We start from the raw sequence: 22,474 nt of genomic DNA, 5'->3' as shown, positions 1-22,474 counted from the left end.
ACTAACTAAACTAATGTAATTTCATTACTTACTTAGTTACTTACTTACTTACTTAGAGAACAAATTTTGCTTGTAAAGTTGACAGACTGGTGTAGCCACGAGGCTTAATGCGCCAGGTACTGAGTCAATCGGGCGATTGAGTTCAAAACCCAGCCAGACTGAGTTACGTTTTTACACGTTAAATATCCATTTATTTAATTCTACCACTCGCCTGTGACATCACCACATAGTAGATGATACAACAGCTGTATGTCAGTGCTAACAACCTTTGAAATATTAAGTAAAATGAATAATTAATATTTAAAGTGTAAAAATAATTTGATTGGCAGCCCTGTGGAATTTCAAATTTCCTGGTCCAAGAGTACGAGGGAAAAGGGGATTTCCCTAAGGGAAAAAGGGAAATTCCAAGATAGCAGACTGCAACACTAGCACTCCTTTTGGTGACACAGTACTTTTTGGTACTTTTTTTTTATCACAGTCCTTTTTGGGTACTAATGACACAGTATGCCCACTTAGCCAGTAGTATAGACCAGTTTTTTGAATGAGCATAAAATTTTGCAAAAATCTTTTTTTTTGCAAATATTGTTACTTTTTAATTGTTAACAAAAGTTCCTAAGAAAAATATGACCTTAATTAGGCAAAATCTCAAGATATTGAGGGTGAACTTGTCCACAGCCTTATCCCCTTGATCTTTTAAGTTGAAAATTTAATGCCAGCATTGGCCCATATATAGAAGTAATCTGATCATGTTTGGTCAAAATCAGTCCAGTAATTCTGGAGATATAAGGTAATTTAGAGTGCAACACCGAACACACACACACACACACACATACATGTGTTCATATGAACATCTGGAAAATTTCCATCTGGATTTTTGAGTTCCTTTGGTGTCAAAATGTCAAGATCCGGTGAAAACTGTGCATGCCCAAATTGGACCAATTACAATATTTTTCCTTCTACAGCTACAGCTGTGCTATAACACTATCTAGACAGGAAAGTAATTGATGGGTAAATTTAGTATGGTAAAAATAAATCCCAAGGAAGAAACAGTACTTCAATTTTCTGATCAATATGAAATGATAATTACCAATATATGTTTTTTTGGTCCCCAAAAAACATGGAGCGGACCGGCGGTATTAGAATCCTCCAAGTAGATTACATTCTAGTTAAAAATAGATTCAGGAACCAAATCAGATCTAATTATTTATATCCTGGGTTTGATGTAGACAGCAATCATGTCCTAGATATGGTGACGTGCAATATGAGGCAGAGAAAAGAACATAAGAAGCAGTGGATAAACTAATCAATGAAAAAGAATGTTGGGAATAAATAAAAGAAAGAATAACTTCAGTCCCCCAAGAAATCCTAGGTAAAAGAAAACTAGAGCCATAAAAATTGTGAATGACCAAAGAAATACTTTATTTTGTTGACAGAAATATAAATGAGGAGGAATGACTTAGAATGATAAAGAGCCTAATTACTTGCAAATACCATATGAAAAAATCAAAATTGATGAAACAAAAGTGAGGAAGATCTAGCTAGATTAAAATTAGGTAAAGCAGACATGACAATTAAATGGCTGCAAATTAAAGCAAACACTAGACCAAATGTGATTTTAGGGATAAAAATGAAATAATACTTTTTGAAAAAAAGTAGGTGAAAGAATTCTACAATGAAAAAGACATGCAGAATATTCATGGTTACATTGATGAAATGATATAGACAAAGACATGTTAAGTTCTTCAATATCTCAAGAAGAATTTGACAGTGCTCTAAGAATTTTGAGACAATAAATAAAGAAACAGGGACGTTCAACACACCCATAGAAATACTGAAGAATTTGGAAGAAACAACCGAAGACTGGTTCTTTAAATTTAAAACTAATAATTTAATATTATGAAGCAGGAAAGATACTTTCAGGTTCCAAAAGGAAAGAAAATACCAAAAGGATTAAAATTATTGGAAGATATATTTATAATATCTTCTTTATTGATGATATAGTAATAATATTGCAACCTTTGAAAAAATAAATTAACATAATACTAGAAACGAAAAGAATAGCTCTAGATAAAAAAGCTTGTTTTATAGCAAAATAAAAAGAGTTTATTAATAAATAATCATATAAGTTTGGAGAACAGGAAAGAGTTGCTAAAACATGTGTAGATAGTTAATGAACAGATGTGAGACAGACTCAGGAAAGTGAAAAGAAAGAGGCTTAAGGCAATTGAAATGCAAATCTGGTATGCTTTTCAGTTGTAATGAGGACAAGCTGGATGGATCAAAATATTAGCGAATAAGTTCTAGAGGAAATGAATGAAAACAGATTACTTTTAAACTTCATTGGGCAAAGAAAGGCAAAACTGATTGGTAATGTGTTATGATATCAATTTTTAATAGATATATTTAAAGGAAAATTAATAGAGAAGAAACCAAAGGAACAACTACAGCTGCATTTGGAGATCTACTTGGCAACGTACAGAGGTTTGAAGAAACAATCATGATGGCTATTTTGATAAGGCATCTTTAAAAGTTGATTGATATAAACATGAATTATATTAGGGCTATTTCAAAAATATTTACAATGTTTTTTATGAAAACATTAGTTTAGATTCTGTTTGACAAGTTTTAGCCCATAAAATTTACTGCAGTCAATATGCTGACCATAAAGATTTACATCGAGACTTGCTCAACAGAATGTGTCCATTGAAGCAACAGACTGTGAATCTGATGATTATTTAATGAATTAATTGAACAGTGTATTCTGTATTGAAGAGGTTTGTCCTTCAACAACCTCCAGTTTTAATAAGAATAAAATACTTAAATTTACTGCTAGTAGGGTTAAATAAGGATTCATTATACTACCTCAGATACTGGATTGTAAATTATTCAAAACTGTGATATTCTTATCTTGTTATAACAACATTGTTCATTTTACTGAGTATAAATTTTAAAAATATTTTATTTGATAATTTGCAATATATCTAGCTAAAATATTTATTACTTTGTAGTGTATTTCCTCATTAACCCCATAAATCTGATCTTCTGTGGGATCTTCAGATAAGTTAATTATCCTGTTCTCCAACCATCTAGCTTTTCATGTACTTCTGTACTGAATAGGCACCATAACAAAAAGGTTAGCCATCTTATCTGCTCCATCAGTAAGGCTCAGTACACAGTATCTTTTGGCTTGATCCTTTGCTAGGACAGATGATCCAGCTATAGCTCTGCACAGGAATCACCCTATAATAGAAATATATCCTGTCTATTTGTTACTCAAAAGAACCTTGCTATAGTTTTAAGTCCTTTTTATCTTTTAACGTCAAATATGACGTTTTAGTTTTATCTAAAGTACTGAAATATTGCTTTTTTGCTTATAACAACATTCTTGGTTCATACTATCATGATAACTAAATATGTACATAATATATACAATATATGTAAGATATGTAAATTTTAAATGATATTTTTACAGAATTGTTGCCAACTGTTACTGATGCTATTAATAAACACTCTAGTTGGTCTTATCTTAAAACACCACAACATATTATTGAATTCATAAAACAGGTATGAATAAAACATTAATTTATTAAAACATTATTTATATATAAAATAAAATACATTATTATTATCTTTTATGACCACATAGGATCACTTTAGTCAGGCCATTATCCAAGTCTCTTTGATGGGACTATTTGGGCCTTGCAGTCCTCCCAGTACATTACATGTACATTTTCATATGTTACAACCTTTGTAACCTTTCCACGTTTGAAAATGTCCAAGTTGTGAAACAAGTATTTTTGTTCTTGATAATCTTGTTTAATTTTATTTTATCTGTGATGTCTTCTGGTGTAAGGCCAATTTCCTTCAGATCCTCTTATTTTTTTTATCCATCTGCATCCTGTCTTGGTGTTTTTCAAGTCAAGATTGTACTGTACCAGCTGCTTCAGAAGTCTTGCATCTTGCATCCTCATGATATGTCCAGAGAATCCTAGTCTCATCTTTCCGGTACTTTTTATTGATGTAGGTTCTGCCAATTTTCTGGAGTCTGTTTGTCTTTGATTGTTCATTCAGGTGGAAGAGTGTTTCTGCTACATAAGTGGCTTCTGGTTTTATAACTGTGTTGTAGTGTTTTACTTTTGCATTTATTGATAGGCATTTTTTATTGTATGTGTATCAGATTAATTTTTAAGCTTTAGTTAGTTTTTTCTTAATTGGATTGAGATTTTTTTGTTTGGGTTGTTTATAATTATTTCTCCAAAGTATTTAAATTGGTTTACTATTTTGATTTTATTGCCGTTTACATTTACTTCTTTTAATTGTGTTAGTTTTGGGGGTATAATTTCTGTCTTTTTGAATGATATTTTGAAGCCAACTTTATGTACAATGTTTTGAAGTTCTGATAACTGTGATTTAGTTTCGTCGATGTTGTTTGCTAGCAGTGCCAAGTTGTCAGCGAAACTAAGACAGTTTGTTTAAATTTTTCGGCCTATTTTTACTTTTGGAGAGCATTTTTTGAGCCATTCCTTCATTACCATTTGTAGAGCACAGTTGAATAATAGTGGTGAGGGCCCATTCTCTTGGTGCAGTCCTGTTTTAATCTCAAATGTTACCAAGAGCTTGCCTCTGAATTTTATCTTTGACTTAGTGTTTGTGAAGATCAGTTTTATCATGTTTATTAATTTGGTATGTAGTCCAAGGTGTCCTAGAATTTTTAGTAGGAATTCTCTGTGGATGCTGTCATAAGCTTTCTTGAAAGCTACTAATATTATCACCATGTCTCTGTTTCTTTTCCTGTTGTAATCCATTATTAGCTTGAGACTCATGATCTGGTCTGGACAGCTCCTCCAGCATCTGAAATCTCCCTGGTATGCTCCTACTACTTTCTCGAGTTGCAAACCAATCCTCTTGAGGTTGATTCTTGAAAGAATTTTGTATGTTTGTAGGAATGAGATTTCCCTGTAATTATTAGGGTCTGTTTTGTCCCCTTTTTTGTGTACCAGTTGGATGAGGACTGTCATCCAATGTTCTGGTAGTTCTTTGATCCAGATATTGACAAGCTGTTGATGAAGAGCAATTTTTGCTGATCTTCCTGCATGTTTCCAGATCTCTACAAAAGTCTGATCTTCTCCTGCTGCTTTGCAATTCTTCATCTCACCCAGTGCTTTGTAGACTTCTTTTATTGTGGGAAGACATGATAATGTATTTTGTCAATGGGACTGAATTTTGGATTTCAATATTTAACTACCTGCAAAGAAATCTTGATGATTACTTTAAATGCTGTTTTGTATGTAATCATTATTTATTATTATTGGCTTTTATTATTGTTGTGGTTGTGATTACTATCATTCTTATTTGTTGATTATTGTTTTTTAATATTATTATTATTACTGTTGTTGATGTGTCATATCTTATTTATGTTCTTAAACTAATAACTTGTAATTACATAAACATTTTCAATTGTTAATCTCTCTATATCCTGATCAAGCCACAAACATGTGACAATATATATATATATATATATATATATATATATTTTTCAGTATTGCTTTTACAAAAAAGTATTATGAGAATCATCCAGATATTAAAGAACACTTGGCTGTAATAAATTTAAACATTACTTTATATAATTGGTTTTCAGTTCATCATAATCCACTGCTAGTTTTGTTAGCTACTCAGTGAATATTTCTATAACCTCATTATCACTTCCATGGTAACACCACCTAAAAGTTAGAATGATAAATGTTCACAGGCAATTTAAAATCTGCATCTACATGAATTACCTTTTTTGGCTATAAATTACATTTGTTTTAGGCTAGGTGACTCATTCCTGAAAAGTTTTGTTTTAAATTAGCAGAAACTGTGAGATATGTGTAAACTGCTGATAATGTTTTAGTTTTCCAGACATGTTCCTATGATTTAAAAATGATTGCACTCGGTTGACAGTGGTTAACATTTAACATTTGGGCACCCAGTTTAATGCCTGAAAGTTCTACCAATGATCAAAATGTATTGCTTGAGGATTCTGGAGAGAACTACCTTTTGTATTACATTTTAGAATTTTATTAGATCTTGTGTGTATGGAGGGTGAACACAAAAGAAATTGTGCATAGTATTCTCTCTGATAAACAAAAACACCCTATAATTTTTTTATTTTACATAACAATATTTTTCTTAATGTAATTGTGTATTGTGCAAGCTAAGAGTATGAATACATGTGAAGAATGCTGAAGAAAATTCCTAATCATCAATTACAGCTTTTAAAGGTTGCAAGATGGTATCATCTTGAAAATTTATTTATTTTTAATTATTGATGAGTAAGTTTTATTTAATGATTACAGTTGCTGGATTGTTTATCTGTTGAAGATGTATTTAAATTATTTCAAAGTTTGCTGGTGGATGATAATCGTGATTTAAATTTAAAGTGGTTTCTCATCACAGTATCTACACTAATTATTACTAATCCAGATGCAGGACTTGTTATAAAAAGTAGGTTTTATAATAATTTTTGTAACATATTTGGTTTAGATGTTTATACTACTTACCCCCTACCAGTTAATATTATATAGTTTTTCGCAGGAAGGAATACATCATTTTGTCATTACTCTATCTGATGTACTTTTTTATGGCTATACTAATGTTCATTATACTGACACCCCCTATGATGAACTCTGTGGAATTTTTGGAATTATTACTTGTAGGAATGATTGTCATCTCCATTTGGATGGGCTTGACATGTCATGTACGGAGTACATTAAGAAAGGCATTTTATTCTTCACTTTCCTTCTTAAGCCTGACAAGAAATGCTTTTTATTTTTTATAGTGGCTGTCAATTTTGTCACATCACATGACCTAAAACTATGAAATTAAGTTTTATTTTAGTATAGTAGCTGAAATAGTCTGTGTAATATGAAAATGTAGTTATTTAAGTTCCAGGAATTAAAAGATGATGTTGGGTTTTAATTCAGAAAATTTTGTGGGTGAAGCCATTAACTACTCTTTTACTGAAAGAATCAGTCCAAATTGAGATTCATTTATCACAAATTGATGTAAACCAAAACATTTACTGATAGGAATAAAAAAGATAATAAATTGAAGAACTATTAAATCACCATTAAGACATGAATAATAATAGTAATAATCATGAAGACATCTTTCATTACTTAATTTTGCAGAGGAAAAAGAAACTCAGTTTTGAAGAATGTAATTAAATCTGAAGAAATGCATTTCTTTATTATTTCATATTATTTAGAAATAATTAATATTGTTTTAATTTTTTTTATTTATATTTTTTGTTTTGATATTTTAAGATGCATAAATTTACAATTTTTCTTATCTGAAAAGAAAAAAATTTTAATAATAAAAATTGACTACTGTATATTTGGGGTTTGAATTATGAATAATTTCAACCTACAAATTTTGTCTGATTAATTGTTTGGTCATAACTTTTTAAAACATTTCAGTGAATGAATTAAGTTACTAACCACTTAAAACGAGGTTTACATGAACTATTTAGATTTAAAAGATTAAGACTTTTAAAAAACATTATTTAAAAAAAAAAATTATTATAATTTTGTTTCAGAGACATCTGATCAGTGGTTTAAAGAAGCAGTTGTAAAGAGATCAAAACATAGTTTGGGGATTGTAATCTTACTTATAAGGCATTGTTTTGCTGAATCAGTTCCACCATTCATTTCATATGCTTCGTGGTACGGTTCATTAGATGTTCATCTGGATGCTTCTCATGAATTTAAATTTGTTTTTGATTTCTTATCAGAGATGGTACCCCATGAGCCAAGTTTGTATCTAAAGATACATATTAATAAGGTATGTATATTTTTAGTGGGGTTTTATTTTATTTTCATTGTTATTACTCAGACGTGCTTCAGTATGTATTTTAGCAAGAAGCTCAAATGGTTGAAATCATATATAAAAATGGTCCCTTACCAACTGTTAGTTAGTTAAGCTAGTTTATCTATCTATTAAAGTTACAGAGGTTGATTTTGCTATTGTAATTTCTCAAAGTGGTAAATTCTTATTTACATTTGCATACCTATCGGAGAGTTTTGTACAGGGTGGCGCCCGAAATGATCCAACAATTGGCTTTGTTAAAAAATATTATTTAAAAAAGAAGCATTTGGAAAAATATAGTTAAAAGAAGAGACAGACTTATAGGCCACATACTAAGGCATCCTGGAATAGTCGCTTTAATATTGGAAGGACAGGTAGAAGGAAAAAATTGTGTAGGCAGGCCACGTTTTGAATATGTAAAACAAATTGTTAGGGATGTAGGATGTAGAGGGTATACTGAAATGAAATGACTAGCACTAGATAGGGAATCTTGGAGAGCTGCATCAAACCAGTCAAATGACTGAAGACAAAAAAAAAATATTTATTTGAATCGCAGTAAAGTACAACATGTTTACCTGGAGATTATGTTCTGCTTATCACATGTTCAATATGATCACCATCATGTTTAGCAACTTCTTCAACATGAACTCCTCTTCAGCAATAACTCGACAACACATATCCTCGATTATCTCATTGTATGCCTTGATGATCAGCACTCGCAATTGCATCACTTTTATGAGGATATTTAGGAAAAACCTTTTCCTTTATAAATCCCCAAAAAAATAACCACACGGATTCAAATCAGGACTGTTCATGGGCCAGTTCTGTCCACACACAAAACGATTAGGAAATCGGTTTGAAATAACATTGCATTAAAAGTTGTGCAGTCTGGTTCCATCCTGCATGAACCACTCGTTTTCTAATTGAAACCCTTTTGCAAGAAGCTCAGGAACAAAATTATTATGCAACATGTTTAGGTAACGTTCAGTGTCTGTTTGAAAAAGAATGGTCCTATTACCCCGTTACTTGAGGTTAGAGGCCCATACCATAATGGTGCACCTTTTCATGAAGCACATGTAGACTTTCAGAAGCCCAAAAACACATTTTGTTTATTAACCCCCATCTAGGTGAAAATCTGCCTCATTAGGTCTCAGTTCACAGCCCGTTCAGCGAATACACATACTTGATTTGTTCTTTGATGTTTGTTGTCAACCGTTAATTTAGGCAACACTGTTATTTAGTACGAATACAACAGAAAATCAGTTTTTAAAATTCACTGCACAGATTGCCTAGAAATCCCAAGTTGTGCAGCTGCTTTTTTTTGTTGATTTGCCCAGGCCCCTCAGCAATGCTGCTCTTACAGCTTTGACATTCTCTGAAAAACAAACATCGGCAGGCCGTTTGCACTTACTCTCAAACACTGAACCATCTCTAATAAATTTTTTGCAGTCTATGTATTGTTTTACATGAGAACAATCACCGAGTTAGAAAATGTGCACAAAACCATCTTTGTATAAGCACCACACTTTTCTTTCATTAAAAAAACAACACAGCCTTTACACATTGTTAAACAGGTCAGTCTTCCTTTGTCAGCCATCTTGGAACAATATACAAGCAATGCACTCGGAAAGAGAAGAAACTAATATTCATGAACGGCTGTCACTTCTGTCAACATTAACCTAACAATTACCAGAACAAGTGTTGAATTATTTTGTGCACCACTCTGTATATTTATGTATGTTTATTTGTAAAAATAATAACTATTATATTCTTAGACTTACAACCTATTATTTTTTTTTTAATATTGAAATTTTAAAAGTAATTTAAAATATGTACTTAATATATAATGTTAGTGTTTGATTATTAAACACATTTTTTTAATTTTAAAATAAAATTGTTGATTTGGTAAAATGGGAACAACAGAGATCCAGATACTCTAAAAGTAATAGCTAGTATATGAATTGGCAGACTGCAGTTTGAGATTGTTGCTGTGTGTAAACACTGATTCAGTTAGATCTTGAAATAGTTTATTCTCGTTGGATCTGTCTATCTTATAAATTTATATTTATCTATTTGTGTAAAGCATATAAGAATAAGAATGAGTAACCTTTAATATTAATCTTGATATTAATTTTGCACCTCCCATTTTAAAATTGGCTAGTTTTGGTTGTAAATAATCTTATTCACCAAGCTGTTGAAAGAAAATTGTACATAAGAATTCGTATAGTTTATGAATGACTCAAACATTTATTCAGAGACCCCTGACTCTTAATATAATCCCTGATGCCATGTGATATTATCAGTTATTATTTCTTTTTTTCTTTATCAGATTTTAAATGTTTGATCTGAAATATGTTTTTTTATGATTCAAGTATGAAATATCAGTTGTCCATAGTATATGTGTAATAAAGAATTCATCCTAGTCTGTGCCATATCCGTAGTATAAAACATATGTGATGATTGTAGAACTCCATTCTGTATGGCATGTCATTCATTTTAACTGTAATAATTTTTAGTCATTTTTAATTATGTATAATTTTCTATATATTTATGGAGTATATTTTATTTAATATAAAATAAAATACAGAAAGTTGTGTTATGCAAATCTTAATGCAAGTAGTAATTGTGTGTAATTTTCAAAAAAATTTGAAAAAACTTTGTCAGTACTTCTGCACAGAATGAATAAAGTTACAAAAGAACCAAACAGTAAATAGTTTTTTAAGTTCTAAATATCACAACAACCTGTTAAATAAATTATTTTCATAATAAATTTATTCAAAAGGAGACTTCTTTTGTGAACGGAGTCATGCTTGAAGATTCAAATTTTACTGTTTGTACTGAATACACTTATTACTATTCAAAGAACTTGACATTGAGTTACAAGAAACTAAACAGGTTAATATTTGCTAGTATAATAGGATTGCAGATACTTTTACAAATTGTAAAAGTATTTTATAATTACACCACCGTCATTAGTGATGTGAAAGAGAGTAATTTAAAAAAAATGAATGGGCATTTTATTTATTATTAAGAAAGTGAGTACTAAGAGTTAGGTACATTAAGGTGGTAATGGACCAGAAGATATACTAGTATTATTATCTGAAAAATTCTTTAAATGTCCTCTTTAGCAATGATTAGAAAATTGTATTTTCGATATAAATTGTGTGATATAAACATTTCAAATCATAATCATGGACTACTCTTTTCATTATAGAGATAAAAATTAAAAATAAGCTAGTAGTATGTGTATATTGAATAATTACATACCGCATGAAATTAGGAGAAAATGTTAAATAATTTCTCATGTTAGTTACATGAATTTAATATTTTTTTTTTTTTAGTAACAATGCAATGCACATGTTGTTTACAAATTTATGCATTTACTGTCATTTTATGGTAAAAATAGTTAAATGAAAATAAATGTACTTTTATTAGTTAACGTTTTCAAAAAGCTAGCCTAAAAAAAACCACATCATAAAAACACGTATCCACTTCAATCAATACTCAAGTTATGAAGTAACAATCATTCTGTGTGGATCGGTAATAAAATAAGAACACTAAGTGGATGTTAATTGAGTAGAAAGGAGTTGTAAATAAAACAGAGGCAACCCTTACTCATATTAAGGAGCTGGTACATAGAATTGCACAAAATGTTCTGCTAATTTTATGGAGATTGTAGTTAATTTGTTAATCCGTATAATTCAGTTTGACTTCTACTTGTCACTTGTGGACTTACATTCTGGCATGTCTCATCCAGGTGCTAAAAAATATTTAATATCCAAACAAATTAATAAGAATTTGTGATTGTAAATTGAACATTAATAATCAAACTGATATTCTGTGAACAGGATAGTTCTCCCGTTCTTTCACACTAACCCTTTAATCTTTGGTTATCCCTCACCTTGATAATAAACCAATGTTATCCACAGCATACCTGGAGTAATGGAAGCTATAGGTGCTTCACTCCTGTGTCTCAAATTGGGTAGATCAGTAGGTAGTGAAGGGACATGCACAAGATACATTATAAAATCCCATAAGTAAAATCACATGGTGTCAGATTGGGTGACCTGGTAGCCCACTGCAAACAAGCTCTGTCATTACGTCCATGCAACTGATCCAGCAGTTGGGGAAAACAACATTCAACCGATCCTGTACAGAGTTATGCCAGTAAGAAGGCACACCATTCTGTTGCCAAATAGAATTCTCTGGTCCATCTTCCATTTAAGGAAAGGGCCATTTATGCAGCATATTAAGTATATTTATATTATGTCACTTATTTCAAATACTTTCTGTTTATCCTTTGTTTTTTTTTTTAGCTATATGTCTTGTATTGATAGATAATCTACTTAAATTTGCTGCTATTATAAATTTCAATAAATAATTATTTCTTATTATGAGTTATTTATCTGGCAAACAGAATGAAGGTGGTACTGGTAGGACTGATGTCAGCCACTGTGTTTTGTTGAGCTTAGCACAATGACACGTAGTCTTATATTTGGCTTGGTGAAGAAGACAACAGAAAACCACTTTGCTTCTCAATTTTCCAAGTAAGCCTGGTATGGAATATATTTTTAAGGGTGAGTATTTCATTTTCAGAAGCAACTTATGATTCATGTTAGGATGTCTACAACTATTAAGGTTATGGCTCTAAATGTAATATAATTATTATCCTGTATGGCCCCTAATTACTCCATATTATATCCTTGTTTTTTTCTTAGGTACCATCAGCACCAGTAGGTGCCCATGAAGCATTGTCAGATTACATAATGCTTGCAAAAACACGTCTAGCTGATCTTAAAGAATCTACAGACTTTATAGGATTATTTGGTGAATATAAAACTACTGAAAAGGTAACTAATTGTAAACTATTTAGATCTATATGGATTAGATCAGTTATGTCCAACCCGTGATCCAATGGGTCGCATTCGGCCCAGTTGTGCCTTTTGTGTGGCTTATAAATTTTATATAGATACTTTTTTATGTATTAAAATTTCCAACAAAAATTATAATATATTTTATACAAGTAATTGAATATCTGTGTATACTGGCTATGACTGCTTAACAGCATAATACAGTTTTCATGGCTATTTTTTATATTAAACTATTTATAACATTCTTAAATGGTTCTTATAGTCTTAAGTTTTTTAACTTATGACACTAAAGATACACACTGTAAAAGATTATTATTATTTTTTTAAATATGATTTAAAAATAAAATACATTTGTTTTAAATAAAAATTTTAAAAAAAAAATTTAGAACAAAATATAAATAAGTTTAGTTAGATTTGGGGAATTTTATAAAAAACATTATTATAAAAAAAATATATAATATTAAAAAATAAAAACTTCCTCTTGTGTTTGCAGCGTGAGGCTTACTTCACATTCCTAGTATTTTATTGTCCCGGTAACGATTTTGGGTTAGACGTAGCTGGATTAGATCTTAGATCATGACTAGAGGTATGGATTGTGTCTAGACTTTATAACTCATAACATCTACCAGCTACTCATTAAAAGTATTGTTTCATTGTTAGCTATTTGTGATTGTGTTGAAAAGTCTATTTAAAATGAGTACTCCTTTGTCTGTACCAAGGAAGAAATGCGAGCAGTGATGAGTTTCCTCAATTCAGAAGAAATGAAACCAGCAGAGATTATTCATCAAATGCAGCAGCAATATGGAGTTGTTTGAGCAGAAGCAAGATCTACAAATAGATTGATCGTTTTAAAAATGGTAGGACTTCTCTGTGTGATTAACAGCAGCCTTCCACTTCAAAGACTAATGACATTATTGAAGCGGTTAAAGAGATGATTCTCAGTAATCGATGAATTACAGTTGATGACATTGCAAGTTAGTTGAATATAAGCCATGGCTCAGCATTTTCAATCATCCATGTTTCTTTAAACTTTCGAAAAGTCTGTGCTTGCTGGGTTCCACGTCAATTGACCATCATCCACAAAGAGAATTATTTGAAAATTTTCCGGAAGCTTTCGAAACGTTATGAAGGTGAAGGAGACTCATTTCTTAAATAATAACCGTTGATGACACAAAGGTCTATCACATTCAACCCTAGAGTAAGTGACAAAGTTTAGTGTGGAAACATTCTTCATCTCCCACAGCAAAAAAGTTCAAAACTCAGATCTCTGTAGAAAGTGATGATGACGATATTCTAGGATATGAAAGGCTCACTTTTGGTTTACTTCACACCTAAAGGTCAATCAGTAAACAGTGACAACCACTGTGAGCTACTGCATTTACTGTAGCAAAAAAATCAAATCCAAAGGACATGGTAAACTTTCTGAAGGCGTGATTTTGCTTCAGGATAAGGGCCTCGTATGGTAAAAAAAACAGTCCTTTGCCTTCAAGATCTCAGTTTTGAGCTGCTGGACCACCCTCCATATTTTCATCTTTTTTGCCCATTAAAAAAAGAGTTGCAAGGGAATTATTGTCAATCTGATGAAGAGGCCATAGAAGCGGTGAAAAATTTTCTGCACACCAGACCAAAAACTTTTTTCCAGAAAGGAATTCAAAAGCTCATTAAAAGATGGAATAAATGCATATAAGTAGGAGGGGATTGTGTTGAAAATTAAAACATGTACCATTTATGTAAGTACAAATAAATATATTGAATTTTTTAATTTCACTTTCTCTTTTTGACTTGCCCTTGTAATAATCCCATGTAAAAATTAATTATATTCATTCCAAAAGCTCCATAGGCGATTCCAAAGGTCATATTTCTGGATTGTAAACTTTTTCTTTAGTTTTAACTGAAAAATGAAATAACCTATTCATTATTTAAGGAATGTAAATTACCTGGGTATTACTAGAAGTTTTCGACACAGTGATTAAAAGTAGTGTAAAAATAAGTGATTTTTTATATCCATGAACTTAGAGAATAACCATATATATAAGCAAATTATATCTTGTAGGCAATTCTATGTCCACATAGATGATCTGTGATATCTAATAAATGAAAACTCTTCACTAACATTAAGTGATGACATAACAGAATTCAACTGATAAATACCCGCATATAATGAGAAATGTGCTTAAAGCTTGCCTTTGTCTTAAGTTAACTGGTTACATGCAAACCTGGAGATGTGCATATTCCTCTCTGTTCCACAATCATTTACTTGTTCCTATCAGTATTAAGATATATAAGTCTTGATTATTCTGCACCTTGTGTTAGATGTGATAGAGTCAAGGCCATTACAGTGGGGCTGGTGATGCTTGTGAACCATGGCCAGTCGAGCGGCCTGAAAATTATTCATGTAGGAAATCATGCACTTGAAGACCAAAATGAACTGGAACTCTGTCTTTTTATTTCCAGGTACGTTTCAGGATATACTTCTCTTCAAGTTGAGGTATTAACCATCCTTCCTACATTTGCTAGTAAGAAGCATCATTTACATACTTTTCAAAAAAATGTGGTTCAAACAAGTATTACAATCTTGGCTCATATCATGACTTGATGAATACCTATCCAACTCGCACGCAAAATGAGGATTCTCTTTAGCCCAGAAAACCACATTCCTGGTTCATGAACTGTGATAAATTGAACATTTGTCAGAAAACAAAAATCTTGTGCGAGACACCAAATTTGGAAATTATACTAATAAGCACAGTAGTTTGCAACATGCTGTTCATCTCTCCATCCAATAATTCATTCACAAAAACTGGTCAAAATGGTTTCATATGCTAGCAACCACTCTTCAACACTGTAACTACACCCACTCACATTAACTAAGGCTTTACAACTGAAACAAGAAAACAAGTGAAAGTTCTGTGTAACCTTAAGAGCCAGGGGTATCCCTATAATTAAAGTTACTGCAGTTTGTGTAACTGCTGCAAAGAAATTATTTCTTAGAAACCTAATATCACACAACTTTCAAAACAGAAACATGTTTATTGCTAGGAAGGGTACAGGGACTTCTCAAAAGTATTGTATAATAAACAAATAAAAACAAAATAAATTTTTTGTTTCAATAAAGACTGACAGCAATCATGTTTAACTACTTTCAACGTTACAAACAGAACAACAGATAACTGAAACTTGAGTATAAATTCAGCTGTTAACATACTTTGTAACATATCTGAATTTGTTTGCATTTGTTTATGTCCAAAGTTGAAATTGACATAAATTTTTTAACAAAATAATAAACAAGATCGTTAATAATTTTAATGGTTCTATGGAATATAAATACTATTTCTAAAATTTCAAGTGCAAGACCATTTTAGGCACAAGGTCTTGAACTGCTCTTGTATCACATACATGTACACTTACTCAGCCACTAAAACTTAAGTAAATTGAAGTATAAACTATGTCAGACATCATGAGAAAAATATTTTTGCTTGTATATGTTTTATGCTAGATATTTAAATACTGAGTAATCTAGTTTGTCTTTGAACTCAATCAAAATATTAATGGCTTTGTAAAAAATGTTATGACGATCAGTTTTTTGGTAGATAAAGGAAAAGTAAACAATTACAATTTACTAGGAATTATTATTAGTTAAAAAATACTAGCGGCAAGATTTTCTATCTGTATTTTATTGTTATTAATGTAAAAATATATTATGAAGTATATCGTAAAAATAATATATAATTTATCTTATGGCAAATTAGTTTATAGAATTTAATGTTTACAAAAAATGTTTAGTGGCTGTTAAGATAACAGCTAGCAATATGAGAAAAGGTACTTAATTATTATACTATTATTTATGTATCTCCCAGTATAATTAAATTGGAGCTTAATATAAACCTAAGTTTCTTTTTGTTGTTACTCTTTTCTTCTTGGTGTTATTTTATTTTTTACTTGGCACTTTAGGAAGGCAGAGAATCTGATATTGCAAGAGTTCTCCAACACTTCAAAGAAACAGGGAAAGTAATGAAAACAATACTTGAAGCATATGTTTTCCGACGTAATTATTATGAGCGTGTGTTCCTTGCAGATTTATTACAGACAGTACTTGACAAAAAAGACCCAAGGTATCTATTTATTGAAAAGCTGTATGCTTTGGGAAAATGTCCTTATGCAATGTACATGGACTGGGTTAAAAGGTTAGTAGTGATTTCTTTTTTTATTGTTTTTTCTCCTTATTTCTGCTCTTGAAATTTATTTGTATTCACAAATTTTTTATCAAAGAAAAAAATAAAAAGGAATAAATTGACCCTCAACATAACAAGAGTCAATAGGCCAGATAATCAGTGTAGTAGATAGCATATTGATATCATAGATCAGTCATTTTTAATTTTGCATTTAAATTAATTTTTTGTTTGTTTCTAAGTATAGATAAAGGTGAGTAATCTACTTATTGATAAGGATAGATGAATCAGAATTTTTTTATTTGCACATTTTTATTAGTAGCTAAATAAACGAAACAATTTTGTTTAAAATTCTGCAAAACAGTTTATATTTTTAGGTTTGTATCATCACACTACAAAAGTATAATTATTTTAAAGAATCCTTCCATTTTTTTTTTTACATTACAATACATTCTTAATTAACTTTCATTAAAAAGCATGTGATAAAGGTTTTTTCCAAGGTGCAAAATGAGGGTAATATGTTAAATTTTTAGATATGTTTTTGACCATGAACTTCAGGATTTACTTCATCAAATTTCATAAAAAAGGTACAAATAATTTCGAACAATCACCATTTTTTCAAAGTGGTGTCATCAAAAGTCATAATACTCTATTTGAAACTCATCAAATAGAGAATTAAATGAAAGTGCTTGACTATTCTTATGCGTGTTAATGAAACATTTTCCTCAAAATAAAATATTTTATTCCAAAAAAGATTACACTAATGAAAAAAGAAAACATCTTATGTTTGAAAAATTATTTGATAGAGTATTCCATTTTAATGTAATTTTATTAATAGTAAAATGAAACATTTAACCAATTTCATTTAACAAACAACATTATTCATCACAAAGCACTAATCTTTTTTACATTACTGCACACGTGATTAGAACATATGTGTTGATCTTTTGATATTTTTTTAAAAATCATTACTAACTCTTGTGTTCTGTAGAGACATTTTAAAAGCATACAATTCAGTTTTTAATTCTGAATATTCACATCTTTCATTGTATTAGTTAGTGTACTGTACAATTTATGCATTCATTTGCTAAGTAGTTCAAACTGATCTTTAGTTATGTTTAATTTATTACAATTTCAGCTTAATCACAATTAGGATCAAATTAAATTGTGTACTTTTCTAGTTTTGTTGGATTAATAAGAGGTACTACATTAGTGTTTTACTACCTTTTAGTTGAATTGGGAAGTGTCTACAAAAAGATGTAACTTTATAACTACTGGATGAATGTTAATTTTTTAATACCTTAATAAGAAAAGTTTTACAGCTAACCTTACACTGAACTTTATTGTATCATTTTCTCTAAAAATGCTTCTGTGATTTTTTTAAAGAAATATCTTGCAAAACAAGTTTTACAGTATTTCAATTTTGAATGGATTAAATGATAGTTAGTCCATCAGTGAAATACAGATTGGAATATTGCAATACAGATTGTTAAAGTATCGCTGATATCTTTCTATAACGTTTTAATATCATTTTTACAATATCAATTTTTACAATTGCATTTTTTATATGTAAATAGTTTAGATGATAACAATAATATTAACTTTTTATTAATTATGAATCATCTGAAATACAATTGATCTAGAGAATCCCAGAATTAGAAATAGTATTCTTTTTATCTGCTTCTCTCATAATAAAATTTGTTTATTCTTTTAGTAATTTGTGTTTAGTAAGAATTATTGATATTGATAAATATAATTTTCTAAGAATAATCTTTAGTAAATTGGTAGTATTCATGGTGATATCTAAAAAATGTTACATAATTTTCTTTGCCCAGTGGCAGGTATAAATAAATTATAATTAATAAATTAACTGGTAAGCAGAATAGTTACAATACGAGAATTGATATTTTAAGAAACATCACAATAGATTAATTACAGTTCCTATTCTAAAGATTCATAATTAGCATTTCTAATGTATTATAATGAATTCACTTTGATATGCATATAATTAAATTATCTAATATACTGTATAAAACAACATGGTGATATTGAAGTAGTAAATGGAAACAAAGCACTGAACAAAATGTTAGTCAGTCCTACTCTGAATTTTTTTGTATTCTTGCTATTTAATTTTACCAGAAATCCTTTTTTACCAAAACATGGTTCAATGTTTTATTAATCTCATTACCTGCTTAGTACTATTTATTACTGATTATGTTCACTGTTTACCATTTGTTTAATAAATTAATTTAAACTGTTTGTATAATTAAGATATTATTTAACCTACTAAATTGTGTTTATTATAAAACATTGTGGCAGTGCAATAAAAAATTAAAGTAAATACTTTGTAAGAATAGTGAGCATCCTCTTTTATCTCCCATGGACTTTAATACAAAGTCTATTGTGTTTAAAAACTATCATTCAGTCAGAATTCCATTTGTTTGTATTTGGTACTGTAGAAATATAAATAATTATCTGTTATAAAATTATATTGTTTTCAGTAAACGTATAATTCAGAGTTGTTTCATTGAAATAAAATTCTACAATGTTCAATTTCTCAATAAACTTAACTAGTGGTCTTTTATGTCATAATTATTTTTTGTCGATTAATTGTTGAATGATGAAAAGCCTGAAATGAAATGGTTTGTTTGGAATTTTTTTTTTCAATATGAGGTTTGTCTTTACTTTAAAGTTTTGAACCTCAACATGAAGACGGTAGCACTCATCAACAAAAGTTAGGAAATGTATTTGTGCATGTGTTGAAAGGTACTCACTAAAATTTCAGCCATTTTGGATGCTCAGTTGTTTGAGTAAGTCATTGTGAGTGTTTTTGAGAAGATGGAAAAAATTGAATATCATGCCATGATTAAGTACTTGCATTTGAAAGACAACAAGCCTAAACAAATTAAAACCGAGTTGGACGCTGTTTACAGGGACTCTGTCCAATCATTTGCCACTATGAAAAGATAGGCAGCTGAATTTAAACATTGTCATACCAGCTTGGTTGATGATGAGCATTCATGATGGCCAGAAACTGCAACCACCACCGATTCATTGAAAACGTTCATAGAGATAGCAGAGGCTATGGGCATATTGAAAGAATGTGTTTTTCATTTATTAACTGAAGAATTGCATATGTGTGAGCTATCCGTATGTTGGGCTCAGCTTTTGCTCACTTTGGACCAAAAACACATTCAAATGAATATTTTCAAGGCCCTGCTAGAGCAGTTTTAAGAAAAGCAAGTCAGATTTTTTTTGTGTCAGTTCATAACTATAGATGAAATGTGGATCCACCACTACACTCCTGAGACAAAACAACAGTCAAAACAGTGGACGTCCAAGGGCAAACCTCCTCTGAAACAGATGAAGATGGTTCCATTGACCGGGAAGGTTATAGCAGCTGTTTTTTGGGGAATTTTGTTTATCAATTATCTTCAAAAAGGTAAAAAAATAGCGGGACAGTAATTATGCATCATTACTTGACAAGCTGAAGACGAAGAAATGCAAAGAACAACAGAAATGCAAAGAACAGATGAAGAAATTGCAAAAAACAACCACATTTGAAGAAGAAGAAAGTTCTTTTCCATCAGAACAATACATCTGCTCACACTTCGATGATCGTCATGGCTAAAATTCACGAATTACACTTTGATTTGGTTGACCACTCACCATATTCACCAGATCTGGCCCTAAGCATCTTTTTCTTGTTTCCTAACCTTAAAGTTTCACTTGAAGGAAAGAGATTTTCATTCGACAAGGAGGTAATTGCGTACGTAAATGTCTATTTTACAAAGAAAGATGCCAGCTACTATTTGGAAAGGTTAAAGAGGTTAGAGCATCGCTAGAAAAAGTGTGTCACTATACATGACAGAAAAAATACATATTTTATGTTAGGCTCAAAACTTTTCAGACAACCCTTGTATGTACCTTTATTTGAAAATTATTAATTGTAAATACAGTTTACCTGTATCAACCCAGCATTCTTCTAATTTTTATTTATAGAGAAACTTTCAGTGAAAATGACAGAAAATGGTTAATATTTTCTATCAGATTTTATTTTCCTTAATTTTTTTTTCAATTGTTTATGCTGATCCATATTAAATGTCTAAATTATATGAAACAATTTTACTCAGAAAATGTTTAGAACTCAGAACTAATAAAGATTTTAAAATCTAAATATATTTTATAAAGTTTCCTGCCCTTGCAAAAAAAAAACTTATTTTCTGCCCTGTTAATTTTTTTAAGAATAAAATTCATCATAATATATTCAGAAAAACAGTTGTTTAGAAGTGGGTGATACACTGTTCAGTTTAAGTTGCAGCCCACATTTCACTATGTTAAATTCATTCTGCAAGTTTATTTATTTGTTTATTTCTATTATCTTCTTTTTTTTATATCAGAAGAAAATTCATTGCAATTTTTTTTTAATAAATTTACGTTTTAATTTTCTTAACTGTAATTTTTACTTCTTTTTACGAAGTAAAGAAAGTATTGTAATCGTGACAAATTTCATGCAAATATCCATTTTGACTATCCCTGAATCCATTTTGACTAGTTTCTTTGTGATGTTTATACATATGTATGTATCTCGTATAACTTAAAAACAACTAGCCATAGGATGATGAAATTTTGGATTCAATACTGTTGTAATATCTAGTTGTGCACCTGATTGCAATTGACTGGACCAAAAGTGTCCAAAAAAGCCCAAAATCCAAAAAATTTGAGTTTTGTACTTTTTCTTAACTACAGCAATAAGACCTCATTGAGAGCTTTTAAATGATATATCACGTGGTACTTATTTTCATTGGTTCGAGAGTTATAGTCAAATAAAACTTTAATTAATGAAATATTTGGATCTTATAATGGATCTTCAAATCCAAAGGCACATCGATTCAAATCAGACTTCATATACATAGGTTTTTCAACTTTTTTCCTTTTTAATTTAAATATATTGATTTATTAATAATTATTAACCTTTGATTGTAAAAAAAGTTTTACTATAACTAATAATTCAATAAAAACAATTTAAAAAAATCAGAAATTATTAGTAAAATAAAATTTTTTGAACTTTTCATTTTAATTCAAACATTTTTACAGAGGTTAATAATTGTTAATAATTTAATAAATTTAAATTAAAAAAAAGAAGTTAGAAAATATGTGTATGAAGTCGGATTCGAACCGATGTGTCCATGGTTATGGATCCGACACGTTCTCACTTACAGAACATCTGATTGAGCGATGTGAAACAAAATTAATATATAAACTATTATAAAATGCAACTGTGTAACTTCCTTTTTATTAAAGAATTGGAGGATTGTATCTCGCTTCCAAATGAAATAAGTTTAAATGAAGTGCAACAAAAATGTTTATATGTAATGTAATAGGCGTACAAGGAAGTTATATGGTATTCACATCAGATTTTTTATTGTACAGGGTGATTCAAAGAAACGGGAAATTAAAAAAATTAAATAACATTAATGAAAAATTTTTTTTAGAAAATGAATTTTATTTCGTGTAATTGTACAAATGTTGCCATTTTAGTTTATTTTTTAAAGATGACATCTTGCAGGTGACCTCCTCTTCTAC

The 22,474-nt window shown here is 30.0% G+C and overlaps 1 protein-coding gene across 2 annotated transcripts in view; it reads left to right on the top strand.

Moving 5' to 3' along the window:
- Positions 1-22,474, top strand: part of LOC142324450 (Fanconi anemia group A protein homolog) — a 57,469-nt gene that overhangs the window by 14,490 nt on the left and 20,505 nt on the right. For both annotated transcript variants that reach the window (XM_075365280.1, XM_075365279.1), the window contains exons 7-11: positions 3,473-3,564; positions 6,339-6,486; positions 7,580-7,824; positions 12,567-12,698; positions 16,671-16,903. In XM_075365280.1, coding sequence (XP_075221395.1) covers positions 3,473-3,564; positions 6,339-6,486; positions 7,580-7,824; positions 12,567-12,698; positions 16,671-16,903 — 850 coding nt within the window. The remainder of the gene's footprint in view (positions 1-3,472; positions 3,565-6,338; positions 6,487-7,579; positions 7,825-12,566; positions 12,699-16,670; positions 16,904-22,474) is intronic.

The sequence above is a fragment of the Lycorma delicatula genome, chromosome 5 (genome assembly GCF_047948215.1).
Source record: "Lycorma delicatula isolate Av1 chromosome 5, ASM4794821v1, whole genome shotgun sequence".
Classification (NCBI taxonomy): domain Eukaryota; kingdom Metazoa; phylum Arthropoda; class Insecta; order Hemiptera; family Fulgoridae; genus Lycorma; species Lycorma delicatula.
The sequence above is the reverse complement of the archived record's forward strand: the minus strand, read 5'-3'. Positions and strand labels throughout refer to the sequence as shown.